Raw genomic sequence first — 15,903 nt, 5'->3', positions numbered from 1 at the left:
ATCCCAAGTTTCAAAGTCTGAAGACAGATGCTGCAATTCCACACACATCTCTTCAGTGGCAATGCCAATGTGCCCAGTCCCCAGGCTCATTCACGCCCCTACACCCTGCTCTTTGCCAGAGCCAGCTCAGCTCTTTGTTCAGCTGCAGGGACTGGAGAACCCACCAGTTTCACTACATGTCTCCAGCAAAGCAGAGGGGACAGAACAAAGTCACAGATTAACAGGACTGCTTATGAACAGGCAACCGACACGGGTGAAACGAGATCCATTTTTGTGCAACCTTCTAATTAATTTTCCCCTTAATCTGTGCATTTATCAAGATCAAGAAAGTTTCCCCACCAGAGCTCCAGTGGTAAGGCAAAGGAGCTGCAGCACAGCTTTCCCTCCTTCAGAAGGAAACCCCAGGATTCCTTTCCAGTAAGGACCCTATCCCTCCCACATCAACCCTCTCCTACTTTGGATGATACACTTCAGGGCACAGGTTGTGAGACAAAGCATAAGCCTGATGAACAAAACAGGTTAAAAAGAACAAGACAAATCTGCTGAGAACAAGAAAATATCTTAAAAATCAATATGGAACTGAAGCAATACATTTGAAGAAACAGTTATTATCAAATCCTGTGGTTAAACTGTTAAGTTTCAATTTCTGGCAGATTTTGGTTTGATTTTACTGCTGCTTATTTTTAATTCCTCAGCTGTAGGGCACTTTAAGAAGGGGGGGGGGGGGGGACCAAACAAAACAAAAAAACCCCACAACCCCCAAAACTTATGTTTATGATTACTACCTTCATGGCATGACAGAAATACTGCAAAGCGTTACACTAGTTTTTAAGGGGACTGTTTTTTTGGTGCAGGGTTGAAGTCCAAGAAGTATCTGAAAGAGACTGAAACAGAGGAGATAAAAACCACACAGGAAGAATGAGAAGAGGGAAAGGAAAGCAGAAGAAAATTGTGAAACAATGCTACTGTAATTGCTACTAGCAAGGCAGGTTTTACGTGTGGCTTGTGACCCACTGTTTAATTCATATAATTTATAGACACATTTGAATTATCTCTGTGTTCAAACTTCTAATATTATCTACTGTTCTCCAGAAATTAGATTCACCCTCAATATTATTAAGCAACTAGCACTTAACCAAGTGAAAAGTTCTTTAGCAGAGGTCAGTTCCTTGCTACTCCCAATGAAGAAGGAAATCTAACTATCCTTAGTTTGATCTAATAAACAATAAGAGGGTTCACACAGCCCCTGCTTAAGCAGATTTCCTTTAAAAAATATACATCTCAAACTGTCTTAGGACTTGAAGCCTGTAAACACATGCAACAGCATCCAAGTGTCAGCTTGAACATCTAACAGAAGCAAACCAACCATTTATCTAAATGGAACAGTTAAGACATGCTGTGAAGGCAAACTTGTGTCTAAAAATTGTTACCTGATAGTGATTACCAGAAATATTCCAGTGATATGTAACTGAGATGTATTTCACCACTACCAAACAGCAACGGCATAAAGTCGGCTGCATCAGGAGAGCTGCCTGGCTTTACAAGCAAGAAAGGAGAATGTTAAGTTCTTCCCCGCCTCCAAATGAAATGATCTCTGTTCTTGAAAAAATCCAAAGATGATACAGAAACCACCATGCCCCAGTACTAGGATTGCCAACTCCGCCTTCACGACCTAAAACAAAATGTATTTTTAGATTGGAGGAAAAGAGAGGGAGTGGTGAATAAGAAAAAAAAAAAAAAGGAAACTCATCATTCCTGAAACACTTTTTAATCCCCTCATTCTTTTCCAGTAATCACAGACTGTCAAGACAAAAAATGCAACAGGTTACTGTCCAAAAACTGTTTAGTGCTAAATAAGTGCAATTCAACACAGGTACTCCTCTAGACATACAGGGTTTGGAGCAGCCTCATAGGACCAGATCAGAAACGGTCCCTACCACAGCTGATGGATAAAATAGCAATGCATGAAAATACAGATCCCAGGCACAGGGTGGCCAACCTCCCTGACCTTAAGAACGGCAAACCAGAATGTTCCTATCACTACAAGTCACAACCCCCTGCCACTGCAACCATGTCCAGCACAACAGGAGAACCGCAGAACATGTGCAAGTTTAAAACACCTACCCCAAAGTCCTCATCCTCTACCAAGAGATAAGGCATAAACTGCACAGGTGAACAAGATGGGGTGGCATGCCGGCCCCAGCACCTGTGCAGGGCGGCTTCCTCCTCAGCTGGGAGGTCAGATTTTCCCCCTGCAGAGCCGCCCTGAGCTGCTGCTGGGGCCTGAGGGACCACAGGCCTGGAGAACCACACATGAGATGCTCCAGGGTGCAGGCAGACCACTGCATGGCCTAGACTTGAAAGTGTAGTCCATAATTTATCCCGTACTTTCATGGCTCAGAAGCAAGTTTTACAGCCAAAATTTCCTACCTAATCACAGATTAACACATTGATCTTATACTGGTAAGTCAGTTTCTTTTCTTAAAAATGTAATTTCCCTTCTCTTTATATGTACCAATTCATTTACTAAAACATTTACTACAGTCTATAGATTTTTAATTCACAAATTAGCCGTTTTATGAAACAAATTTACACCACTCATCCCTGATCTATTTAACAGTAAGAATATTAACCCACTAAGACAGATTTGGAATTTAAACCTTTGCCAAGTTTTAACAGACATTTGCACCCTCATATTTTTATCAAAATCTCTGTCAAAGTCCTGCTGAACAGTATCAGTGCTGTTAGGAAATAACCCTCTGAAACATATGTGAAGGAAAAAATCTCTGTTATGGAAATACAGGACCATTCTGTTTTTAAACACAGCTCAACAAAAAATTCATCCAATTGTTGTTAAACAACACATTTAGAGCTCTAAAACAAAATTTTCCTTAGATCTTTACAACAACACACATGCACAGCTGGAGATGCCACATTTTTAAGAACATCCTTGCAGTTGCACCTTGTGAAATCACCAGATGACCAAGCTTAGAGCTATGGTAAACACAAATCATATTCCTACACAACCTTTCCTATTTACACTAGGAAAAGGGAAATTATGAAAAAACAACCTTAAGAATTTTCACAGACCTCTGCATTTAAAGCAAGTTCTACCGGAGTGCATTCAATCCCTTAACATACAAAATACAAAGCTCCAAGTTCTGTGTTCTAGCACTTTTATGGTGTTTCATATCAAAGAGGTGTGACTGTATTAAAACACACTCATCACCTCTCCTAGGGTGCAAAACACTGCAGTACTGCTACAAAAAAATAACATCTATTTTGAACTTTCTTCTCCTAGGACATTCCAGCTCACTATCCACATTGTCTTCCTCCGGCTTGCAATATGCTTTGGAGTGCAAGTCGGGGTGCTCGTTTCAACCCAGAAAACCCCAAGATGTTCAGGATGCCTGGAAGACTATTTATTTCCACATACCAGCATATACATAAGAATAAGCTGAGGTTCTAGTGTCTTCTCTTCCCCAATTTAAATAGGACGATCCTGGCACATTGTCTCTGAGTGGCGTCACTCTGGAGCTCGCTTTACACCTGCAGTCAGGGAGAACTCCAGGTTTGCAGAAACCGAACATACTGTTCTCCTAAGATGTTTGATGCTACAAAGCATGATGGTTTTATTTAGAACTTCACTATTAAATGGGTCAGAAATGACTTCTTCCGGCAGTGTTTAAAACAACTGCCAAACAGCAATTAAAAACACAAACTGAGATATGCTATACTGATTACATCAGATTTTTATTTTTATCAAAATTCATCATTTAGTTTTAATGTCCGTATTTTTAAGAGATTTTGCTTCACAAACTTGCACATGCTGTTATGCTGAACAATCACGCTGTGTTATTCTAGATGCGTGTTAAGTCCCATATAAACCAGAATATAAACACACATTTGAAGACTGAAGAGAATCCCTAAGATTCCTAGGCACTATGGTAAAAGACCAACACTGTCTTCCCCAAACTGCAAATATTCAGTACAGTTTCAGTATTTTCAAAATCCACCTACTAATTTCCAGAAGCTTAGTTATTTCTAGTTGACAAAAATCTCAGCCTTCTGGAGAAACCAGGCAAATACAAGTCAGAATAAAACATAACTTCCAAGCTGACCATTCTTCACTTTGCTGGCAAGTCATTCAAACTCCATTCAGTGTTTCTAAACTTACAGAGCTTGTTTTACTACAATCAGTAAGCCAAGCGGAAAAAAAAATGGTTTAGCAGAAACATTAAAATGTGTTAAATCTAAGCCTGCAACAATATGCACAGATACATTATGCTACAGCCATTGCCCCTGATTAGGTGTACTTTTGCTCTTTTTGCTAGTGTATCAAATGAAAATGCTAAAATCATCAGAGCAAAATGCATTTTCTTAAGTGACCAATAAAAACAGTTTCAGAAAACAACACTGTATATTTAATAACTTCACAAATAAGATAGCCAGTCTCCAGCCCCCATCCTACTTGTCAAGACACTTCATAATAACTGTTAATCCTGTTGCTAGTAATGTCAAACTAGCACACAGCGGATTTTGCATACATTAATATACATATGTATTTGAGGGGGGGAAAAAGCACTCTTGCTTTGGATTACTAATGCCTTATCTTGCAAGCCACTTAATATTTTACTCCTTCACAACCAACACTTTACAGCCACAAGATACAAAGTTAAATTAAAGCAACTGATCTGAGACACCTCAAAGCACAAACTAAAGCAAACAATATCCTATTTGAAATGTATTATCATTTAAGAAAAATTGGATGCTTCACAAGCTCTAAACCAGTTCATTTTCACCCTTACCCCAAATATCAAATGATGTCATGCAAGATGTACTGGTTAAACTGGTTTAGCTGCTACAGGCTGGATGCACTATTTAGATTTCCTTGTGATAAATCATTCTGCAGCAATGAAACCAATTCAGTTAGACTCCTCTTGCTTGAGCATCATCTATTTCATGGAAAAATTTCAAGGCTGGAGAGGGGAAGGGGCAGGAAAAACATAAACAAGCAGATACCCACGGTCATATGATTAATTTAGTCTGCATATTCTCCTCTCAAACATACAGCCTCACTTTATCACAACTTGGCTACACGCAATATAGAAGACAGCAAAGGAGCTCAGGGAACAAGAGGGATACAGGTCTTCAGGAGAAAGGCACGGAAGCGGGCAAAAAAAGGCACGAACACCATGTTATGTATGCAAATGATATTAAATTGCTAGAAATTGAGAATACTAATGGGGACAAAATATAAGAGGGAAGTAAGCATTCAAAGGACAGGCAAAAAAATAAGTTATGTACTTGAGACCAGTATCACACAGTGGGTCACAAATCTAGTAAATTCCATCATTAGTGAGCAAAACAGGAATGAACAGCAAGCAACACAAACTTGCATGGTAAGTGCAGGAGCATGCAATTTTAAACTATTCACACACACACCCAGGCGTCAAGTTTTTTTTCTTGTTCTTTGTAAGTATCTTGCATCATTTAACCTGGAATTCAAATCTCAACTTTAAATTGCCCTAACTAGGGGAAAAGTTAACATGGCATTGCCTGAGAGGCTGCAGGGCTAACACAAGGGGAACACAAATGTGCAGCCTGAACTACCAGTCACTGCATGTTCACGAACTACGATACTGTCTTGATAAGTTTGTGCTGGCTACTTTGGAAAAGAAACTTCCATAATGCAAAACACACATATGTGCGTATGTAACTACAGGCAAAGACTGAACCTACAAAAAACCAGATTCAAACTATAAGAAAGGGAAATTTACAGTTCATAAGCTGCAAATGAGATCTTCCATGAAAGAACTTTATGAAATATGCAACTGTAGATTTGTATTAAGCCAAGTTCTTTGAAGTTCAGACACATTTGCGAAAAGATGTTACAGAGAAAGCATATAAAAAGTATCGGGACTTGGATTCAATTACACTTTACATAGCAAGTCACTAGCAACTAAACAGCCATAATTCTTTGCATGATAAAGCAACCTACGTGCCCTACGAACAGTACAGAAAAACTATTTTTTCCCCACTAAGTTTATTTAGCATACAAATAAACTCTTCAGAATTCCTACAGGAAAATTAACAATTTGGGGTGGCGAGTGGCAAATTAATCTAAAACTCAGGCACCAACAGCTCACCTGCACACTCCCACTCTGTTCTGGCCCAAAGGCAGTCACGGCAGCCAGAATCACATGCTTTTATGCAGCAATGCAGAAGGGGTGCACACAAAATCCATGACTAGTAAGTGACAGAATTTGGCCAGATAACTGCCAGCATCAAGCAGACCTTCTTGTTTCTTCCTGCCCAAATGCCAAACCTTCGCCACACTCATACAACACTAAATGGGACTGCAGGGTGAATCAAATTAAAAACCTGAACTACATTTTTAAACTCCACTTTTTGTTTTTAATTTTGAGCACTTCAGAGTCACTGAAAGGTGCATTAGCCCAACTGCTGGTGAGGCACATGAGATGAAAACCAGCAACAGCAAACGCCGTTTGCCCAACCGTACCCTCAGCTAGGGGAGCACCTGCCTTCAGCCAAGGGGACACCTCTTCTGACAGTTCCCATAAATTTATAGTTTCTCTATCCATGTATCACTGCTGCCGAGCCTCAGTTAGGCTAAAGCTGATTACAAACAACATCCACAGGTAACAGAAGACTAAATACACAAAGAGGTGATTTGTAACACCACAACATTCTAGCTAAGTATTGCAAGTAGGTAGGCCTGCATCACACCTGGCCCTGCTGAGCGGGTACCTGCACCTGATCAAGGCTGTCATTGCTTCTTTCCTTCATGACGCAGAGGTTAATTTTCCTTTCTAAAGAGAATACCTTCCTCTCTCGTGAAGTCTGATAGCCCTGCCTAGTACTACTTCTATTTACACAGAGTGTCCATAAGGTCATCAAGGAAGAGTAAATTAGTCATAAGGGAAAGGGAAGGGAGAAAAACAAGGACACGAGAGCAGACACTCGAAATACCATCTCTGATTTAATTCTAAAGAGTTTGATTCCACACTTCTGTTACTATGTCTGGAATGGTTATTTCACTCATCAAAAATTGCTCATCTAGTATAGCTGTACACAGAATGAGCGGACCTTCAGAGTTCAAAATCAAGATGTGCAATTTTCCACTGTGCATTCTTCACATACCTCCTAAATCTAACATGATCACTCACTGAAGAATGGCATCCGATACCACTCTGTCCATGTTAAAATTAAGCTAACTATATGTTATTAAGTATTTTCTTCACTGCTTGAAAGCATCTCTCTCAAGAAAGCACAAACACCCATACATTAAGATGATGAACACTGTTTTACACATTACCTGAATATACACCCATGGCATCAACTTTTAATAAAAGTTAGCAATAATCCAATCTTTGCAATCTTGTAAACTAACACATTTCTCAAGAAAAAAATCCAGCAAAAACATTCCAAAGGCTAAACTTTTTTGGTTTTGTTTTTGCATAAAGACAGTTCTATAAACTCTCACAAATTAGCAAGTTCATAATATTGCCCTGCATCAGCTGCATGCAGCCTAACAGATCTCAAATAATTTCAGAATCTGATTCAAAAGCACTGTGTTCTCAGTGTCACTACCTTGACATGCACAGAGACTCTTTCCTCACCCGTCCAATGGCAGTAACCAACAGCACAAGATTTCCACAACCCTCAAAGGGATTTCCACATGTATTTTGGACTCCTGGATCCCCACTGACAGAGGGGATGCAATCCAGAGAAGTTCAGGACACCTCTAAACTGCATAAAAATGTTCAGCATTTCACAGCATGCCCAGCACAGCAGAACATCAAGCCCATAAAAATAAAAACACTAAATACAGTCAATATTCTAAAGGACTTGAGAAGAATACTGAGGAAAAGCAGATTGCTAAAGCCTATCAAACAATCTGCTGGAAAATATAACCCACAAGATATTTCTTTGTATAAATACAAATAATAACATGAGGTGTATTTTAAATTATCTTCTTTTATGTATTTGTCACACAGTATACAAACACCAGTTTGGAGAGTTCTGTAAAACAAAACCAAAAATAGCCACTCCAATAGTAAATGAGTTTTAGCTACTATTTTCTGAAATAGAGATTTATGTTTAGGAACGCACAGCTTTCTGTAATGACCTTCTAATCTTGAAATGCAATCTCACAGTCACTGTGACAAGCTTCCACTAACACACCTTTGCTCCTCTGGGTTTCAATGGCTCTTATTTAGCAGAAAGGTACATTTGCTAAGTGGATTGTCAGTTTCCAAGCAAAATATTTTGTGTTGGCGAATATTTATCTCACTGATGATTAAAACGGTCGTAACAGAAGTGGCATCTTCACAGCCAGGTACTCTGAACGGTATTTAGGTAGTTGGCCTTTTCGGCCTCCAAGTCAAATACCATCCGTACGAGCCGCGTACCGCGGCTACCCTTCCTTAGGGAACAAAATCCCACTGTACATTTGCACAAAATAATCTTATGTCGTTGAATTCAGAGAGAAGGTGCTGTTCAAAGCAGGGGGAGGGCGTGTAAAAATAATAACACAAAGAAAAGAAACACAAAACAAAAAAAAACAACGCTAAAGGCACCATTGGAGACTACACCGGACGGGAGCAGGGTACAAGCCTGAAAATGTAGTGCCTCCTTTATGAAACCAGCGCAACTGCATGACGGTGCAGGATCCGGGCCGAGGGCTGTGCAGGCGCTACACATGGTCAGCGCAGCCCGCCGACCCCGCGCTAGGCCCGGCCGGCAGCGGCTTCTGTAAATAACCCTCCGAGAAGGGTTAATTAAAAATGGCGAGCAGCGTGGCTGCCTGCATACAATGAGCGGCCGGGCCGCGCCGCCCCGCACGGCCCCGGGCAGGGCCAAGCTGAAGCCCACCGCTCAGCCCGCCGGCGGGAGCGGGGGACGCCGGCGGCGGCCGGGCCGGGCTAGGCCCCGCTGCCCACCCCTCGCCGCCCGGCAGCCCAGGGGGCCGGGCAGCCCTCGGGACAGCCGCGTCCCCTTCCCCGCGGGAGGCAAAGCCCTCCCCCGAAATCACAACTACTTTGAAACAGACCCCGGCCCCCTCCCGCCCTGGGGCCGACGGGTCCCCCTCGGGGCGCGGCTGCGCGCCCCCGCCACCCCCCCGGCTCACCACACGGCGGGCTGCAGGCTGCCGGTGCCCGCCAGGCCGGGGGTCCCGGTTCACGGCCGCATGCCTCGCCCCGGGGGAGCAGGTCCCCTTTTGTAGCAGCGCTTCCCACCCCCCCACCCCACTCCTCCCGCGCCCTCCCCCTCCCGCGATGCAAATTCCTGCGGAGTCCCCCCCCGGCCCCGCACCGCTCCTCACCGCCCCAGCTTTTCCCAGGTGGCGTGCCCCCGCTCCCGCCAGAGCGCGGCCAGGCAGAGGTCCCCACGCCCGGGCACGGAAGGGCAAGCTGCGGCCGCCGCTGCTCGCAGCGCGGGGAGAGGGCCGGGAGAGTGCCGTGCTTACGGCCGAGGGAGGACGGGAGCGCCCCGAGGGGGACGCGACGCCTGGACAGCCCCGGGAGTAGGCAGGGGGACGTGGGGGGTGGGGGAACTCTCCTCAGAGTTGAGGGCGCGGGGCCCTGCCCGGCCCCAGCTTTACCTTCCATCTCCATGTCCTCGGGCTCGCTCAGCTGCTGCTCCCCGGGCTTCTGGTGCTGCTGCTGCTGCTGATGGTGGTTCATGTCGGGCTGGGGCTGCGGCTCTGGCTCGGCGGCGGCGGCGGCCTGGGCCTTTCCCGCTGGGGGCTGCGGGCCTGTGTCGGGAGGGGAAGGGGCGGAGGAGCGGCTGGGCCTGGGCAGCGGCCGGGAAGGGGCACCCGCCTCGGGGGGCTGCGGCTGGGCTCCGGCGGGCAGGGAGCGGGCAGCCGGCGGAGGCAGCGAGACGCGCACGTATTTGCTCGCTATTCGCCCAATCTCGGCGGCGGCACCCGGTCGGGGGAAAGGGGTGGGGAGGAGGGACCGGCCGGGGGTGGCGGCTTCCCCGGGGGCCGGAGGGGAGGGGACCGGGAGGAGGGGAAGGGGGGGACGGGAGACCAGGAGTCAGGGCCCGGCGGCGGCGCCCGGCGCTTCCCCCTCCCCCGGTGAGGTATCCCCGGCGCTGCGAAGTCGGGGAGGCGCCGCAGGGCCCCTCCTCTGCCCTCCCGCCCCCCCCAGCGCCCCGGCACAGCCGCTGGCCGACGCCCGGCTCGCTGCTCCCGGCCCGCGGGCCGCCCCCGTTGCCTGTGCCCCGGCGCGCTGCTGCCGCTCCGCCGCCGCCAGCGCTCTCTGTCTCAAAATGGCGGCTGCGGTAAACGCCGTGAAATGTCACATCCGCATGAGGGGCAGCCCAGCCAGCCGGGGAGGGAGGGAGGGAGGGAGGGAGCGAGCGGGGAGGAGGCAGCGCCGCGGCCGCCCCGGGAACAGCAGCCGCCACCGCCGCCACAGGAGGCCGGGGAGGCGGGGCCAGCGGGGCTGGGCCCGGGCGCCGCCGCGGCTTCCCTGCAGGCCGCCGCCACCTGCGCGCAGCGACGGCAGCACCGCGGCCGAGGGTCCCCGAGCGGGCGTTGCTGCCCGATGGCCGAGGCGCCAGGCCCTTCCCGACCGCTACGGCGGAGACCGGCTGCTGCCGCTGGCTTGGCGCGGAGGCTCCGGCTCCACCTGAGGGAGGCCCGGGGCCGCGCCCTGTGCTTGCCTTGCGGGGGCCCGGGGCCGCCCGCACCTCACCTCGCCTCACCAGCGGGCGCCTCACCGCGGGGCCCGGTCGGGGCCTGCCGAGATGCTGGCTGCGGGCCGGCGCCGGCACCTCAGGCCCCGCGGGGGGCGCAGCCTGGGCCCCGGGGGCTTCATTGCCAGTACGGGCACGTTTTACCCCCCGCCCCTTGCGGCTAAGCCCGCGTGTGCGCGGGTGGGTGCGGGGCTCATGGCGGGCTTGGGTCCTCGCGGACCCTTTCCGCCGCCGAGCTCCGGCCTCGGCACTGCCGGTCGGGGGCACACGCACTGGCCGCCTCCGAGGTGGGCCCTGCTCGGGGCTTGCCACATCCCCTGAGCGGGCACGCCGCTGCCCTGTGTCCCTGCGCTGCCATGCTTGCAGGGCAGGAGCGGGCGGGTAAAGGACGTATCTGTATGACGCGTGGAAAGAGGAAGGAGAGAAATCTGCTGTAAAGGAGGCTGCTCCTTGCCTGGATGCCACTATTTTCCATGAGCGTTGTATGGAGGACGTAGGCCCTCCCAGGGAAGGCACGGATGTGTTTTCCTCGGATGGAAGGAGAAGGCAGGTGTGCGGCTGAATAACACCCTGCTGGTCCAGTTTGGGGTTAGAGCAACGAAGGAAGCAACTTCACTTAGGGATGAAAGAGTAGTTGGAAGGCTATGGGGAGTTGGCATTAAACAGCACAGTATTTACTTCACTGTCCTGGGAAACCCAGGCAGCAGGATAGTTTCTGAAGGGAAGGGCTCAGGTCATGCAAAACTGGGCCTCTTGAAGGGACTGGAAATGTACCTGGGCAGATGGTGCTGGTCTGACTGCAAGTGGATAAGTGAACTAAAAGTTTGTTTACTTTTCTAGTTTATAAAATGAGCAAATCAAAACCAATCTGGGGGACCAGTCCAGCCAGCCAGGACTCCAGCTGGCCCCTTCTCAGCAACACAGGAGTCTGCAGGAGAGGAAAATAATGTCCAAGTCTGAAGCACTACCTTAAGTTGTAAAACTCCAGGGCTAGAAAGAGGGAAAATAAGGGAAGTTGAGGATATTAGTGGGAAGATCAGGTTTTAGAGACAGTTAATTTGATAGTTTGCCTTCCAAAAAATACATTCTGACTTTCCCTGTTGTTCCCCTCAGTTCTTGAAAGCTGTTTAAAGAAGAATTATTTAGGTACTTGGAAAAGGTTTGTTGCTGTTGACCCAGGCAAAAACATGACAAATCTAAAGCTGGGTTTACAATATCTCAGCAAAAGAGGGGAATGAGGACAGAGGTTCGGACAGATTGATGTATATGTCTTTAGTTTCTTAATGTCCTAAACTTTGAATTCCTCACCACCAGTCTTTCCCTATAATTACCTCCCAGAAGAATTGCTCTTTCCTAATGACTTCCATTCCAACCTCCTAAATCATACACAGGCTTAAACTCATCCCTCCATTCTCCCTCCACAAGTGTTCCCCAATACAGGACGAACCAGTATGTCACAACAAGAAGGTGGCCATGGGTTATTATCTGATTCTTCAGCCACGGATGCTGGGTTTGTGGGCAAGGATCAACTGAGTAAAACAATTCCACTACTGCAAACAACGAGTTCCTAAACATTAACCGTAAACTGATGTTATCATAACGTTAAAAACACCCTTTTATATACCAAAACTTCTCTGAGTTTCAGTTCATTTTAGGGTAGCTAATTTTCCAAAGTCGTTGAATGCTCCTACTGTTCTAGAGGAGCAGAAGTCACACAAAATACATCTGTACAAATCCTTTGCTGTGGAAAGGGCAGTACAGGAGAGAGAGGCAGGAATTTTCCTGTTGGTAACTGGATGCAGGAATGATGTATCATCGGTTTGTGAACACGGCATATCACAATCAAGCACCCCCTTTCTGTATACGCCTAATTTAAGTGAACTTTTATCATTTCAGAGTCCAGCTACAATACAGAGGTACCTTATAATGTTTTGATAAAATGTGTGAAAATGTGCCATTTATATTGTGTGAAAATTGTTCTAAGTTAAAAAATTCTATTGAAAATTGATTCAGGTACTTATATTTTAGAGGGAATATATTTTAAGTATGTGTATATAATAATCTCAAATGCTTCTCTGAAATAATTAAATAGCAGGCATTTTATTCCATCAGCCAGGGGTTGTAGCACTGTGATTGTTTCTAGACAGGAAGTAGAAATCTTCTTAATGGCCAAGCCTAAGGTGAAGTCCAGATCTCAACATATGCTAACATTTTATCCCAACTACATGAAGAATACTTCTGCTGAATACTTCTGGCCCATTGCCACTCCCTCCTGAAACTTTCTGCCATTCGCCTTTCTCCGGTACAAGACACAACAGCTCTGTCCTTTGAAGGAAAGGATGGTCACCTTATGTATAACCACCTGGCCATATCTTGCTGCCAGCATTTCACCCAGCCTCTACCCAGCACTGATATCCAATTATTTATTTATGCAGCTGTTCTATAAATGCCTTCTATTTTCTTAATAAATCCATTTCTGCACTGCATGCCCATCCTCGACAGCCACATCCCTCTGCAAGTGACTGCTGTTGCCTGTAGCTCTGGTGGCAAATTCCTTGTGCAAAAGAGTTGGGCAACCCCCTGACAAGGGTTACTGATATTTAAAAAAAAATAAAAATAAAGATCACGAGCGGGAACACAATGAATACAGTCTGTGTATCCATTCCTATTGCTTTTATTCTTGTCCTTTGTTTTCCACTCCTTCCTTTCATTTCCTACACCCACTTACTGAATCTTGTCTATATTTAGGCCTCTATCCTGTCAACTAATCCAGTCCCTCATGGCCCCTGTGCCCACACAAAACACTGGGGAATCTGGTGAAGCTGCACCTGAGCAAAGGATTTCATCCTCCAGGTCGTGGTCTAGATTAGAAGGCAAAGGAGATCCCTTACTCTGTGCTCTGGGGGTCAATAGGGCTGTCAGACCGGCTGCAGCCTCCCCGCATTCTCTCCACATTAGTCATCGTAATGAGAGATGAAGTTAAAGAGGTGCTATCATCTTTAAAATGCCGTTGAAGAAATGGGCTTCGTTTTGTGATGCTGATCTGCCCCCGAGCCTCTCTGAAATTTAAAAATAAACCCAACTCAGGCTGTTTATTTTTAAAACACTCGCAAGCCAGTGTTCATCTGCCTGTATGCTAGGCTGAGCCTTCAGGAGTCAGAGCGAGCCCCGTGTCTCTGCTGCATTTCTGCCCTCCGGGTGAGAGGTCGTCAGGGTGGCAGAGCTGGGGAGGCTCACCCTGCCCTGCTGCTGCCCCGCTGCTCCCAGAGGCGGCTGTGCTGGGATACCCCCAGTCTTCAGCAGGGCCTGATGGCCACCCCAGTGAAAACTGAAGAGGGAACCACAGAAAACTGGACTGAAGGAAAGGAGGAGGATGCTTAGTCCATCCTCTGCCCCCTGGCAGAAAGAGGTAGACCAGCAGTGTTTCTGCCAGCGTCCTTATTTCCTCCCTGCTCCTCAGCTGCTTCAGGAAATCTTGCTTCCCACTTGGCTCCATTTGCTGCCCTGGCTTCAGCACAGATGTTCTCTCCTGTCCAGTCTCTACAATCACTTCCAGCACCACTTACGGTTCTCTACAATGCATGCAGGTGACCGTGTCTGTAATTAAGATAATTTATAGCCATGTAATGACAGAAGCGGAATTACATCAGCACACACCCTTAATATAGATGCACTAAACTAGCAAAACTGGGGTTGCCACTTGTGCAGCTCACTCTATGTTTCTAGATGAATATACATTAATGCAAGCGTACCCCTGTGCCAGCATCATTGAGTTTGCACTTGTGGGACCATACTCACAGTTAAACCAGGCTGCCTTCCCCACTTGGGCAGCCTCTTCTGGTCTCTGTTTTGCTTCTTCATGCATGATCAGAGAGGCTTGGTACTGCAGTGATAAGAGGGAGTTAAAATATCATTGTCAGAATCTCTCTATTCCCTTGTTCATGGTCCTTCTCATGCTTGGCCACATTGCTACTGCTACCTGGCTTGCTTTGGACCTGGAGAGTGAAAGGTGGATCCCAGGAGACCTTGTTTTGGGAGCCAAAGAATCAAAGCCAATGTCCTTGGCACTCTAGATTAATGCAATTGCAAATCATAAACCTTCTGCTTGAACCAGGCAATCAGCTACTCTTGTGAGCACCTTCAAGGTGCATGTGGTGAAGAAAATAATCACGAGCCTCCTGCAGCGCATGAGACAGGAATGCAACAGGCAAAAGGCAGAAAATGTTTTTAAAGTCACAAAATTAGATGGAAAAATCTAGGTAATTTGTCTGACTGCAATGTATGTATTTAGCCAAACAACTTGTTGCATAAGTAGTGGGATGGATGGAGTTTCACGTCATATAAATGTATTTTCCGTATTTACCAACCCTCAAAATCCCGCAATAACCCTGGACTTTCATGGCTTTTCTTTCCACAAAGTGACAAACAGCTCCAAACAACCTCAGTCTTTCTCTGAGCAGGGGCTGGACCCTATGACCTCTGAAAGTCCCTCCCAACTGAAATAATTCTGTGGTTCTTTAATTAGCCAGCAATTTCCACAAAGTTTGCAGGTATTAATTGGTTCAGTTTTCTACCCCTTTATCATTTTTTGTTGAGACTGACAGACAGTGCAATAACCTAAGCTCTGTTTCCTCAGGAAACTAGGGTAAGGTCCATGATTACAAAAATTTCAGGGGTGTTTTCAGTTCAGAGGTTTTTGGTTTGATGATTTCTTTTCAATTGAAGAAACATTATCTTTTAAGGAGAGATATAAATCATTATTCCCTAATAATAAAAGGTGGTAAATCCATTACAGCTGAATGCATCCCATAGTTCAAAGCTTTACATGATTTAAGTATATTTTTGAGAAGTTTTCTAAAGCCACATCTTTCATATGTCTTTCAGAGAGTCAAGACAACTAATTTCATAACTATTAAAACTAAAAAAGAATTTATGAAGTTTAATTTTCACAGTAAACCCAAGCCATTTGCTAAAAAGTTGTATGTTTACATCTAAGCTGCTAGGTGGTAACTCAGTCCCTGTTTATCATCTTTGAAAAGTCCAATGATCTCTTTTTCTCATGAAATTTTGTTGGACACAGTAAACTATGAAGTCAAGTGTTACAGTGATATACATCCAAAGTCAAAAGCGAATGGAAGGTACTTACTGGTCCATCTTTTTCTTTACAACTGT

The 15,903-nt window shown here is 46.3% G+C and overlaps 1 protein-coding gene across 1 annotated transcript in view; it reads right to left on the bottom strand.

The window, feature by feature from the left end:
- The window catches only part of USP7 (ubiquitin specific peptidase 7), a 72,313-nt gene extending 62,287 nt beyond the window's left edge, over nt 1–10,026 (bottom strand). The window contains exon 1 of the mRNA XM_075105316.1: nt 9,629–10,026. Coding sequence (XP_074961417.1) covers nt 9,629–9,710 — 82 coding nt within the window. The 5' untranslated portion in view covers nt 9,711–10,026. The remainder of the gene's footprint in view (nt 1–9,628) is intronic.
- Between the last annotated feature and the right edge of the window lie 5,877 nt (nt 10,027–15,903).

The sequence above is a fragment of the Phalacrocorax aristotelis genome, chromosome 10 (genome assembly GCF_949628215.1).
Source record: "Phalacrocorax aristotelis chromosome 10, bGulAri2.1, whole genome shotgun sequence".
NCBI lineage: Eukaryota > Metazoa > Chordata > Aves > Suliformes > Phalacrocoracidae > Phalacrocorax > Phalacrocorax aristotelis.
This window is presented reverse-complemented; position numbering and strand designations above follow the sequence as displayed.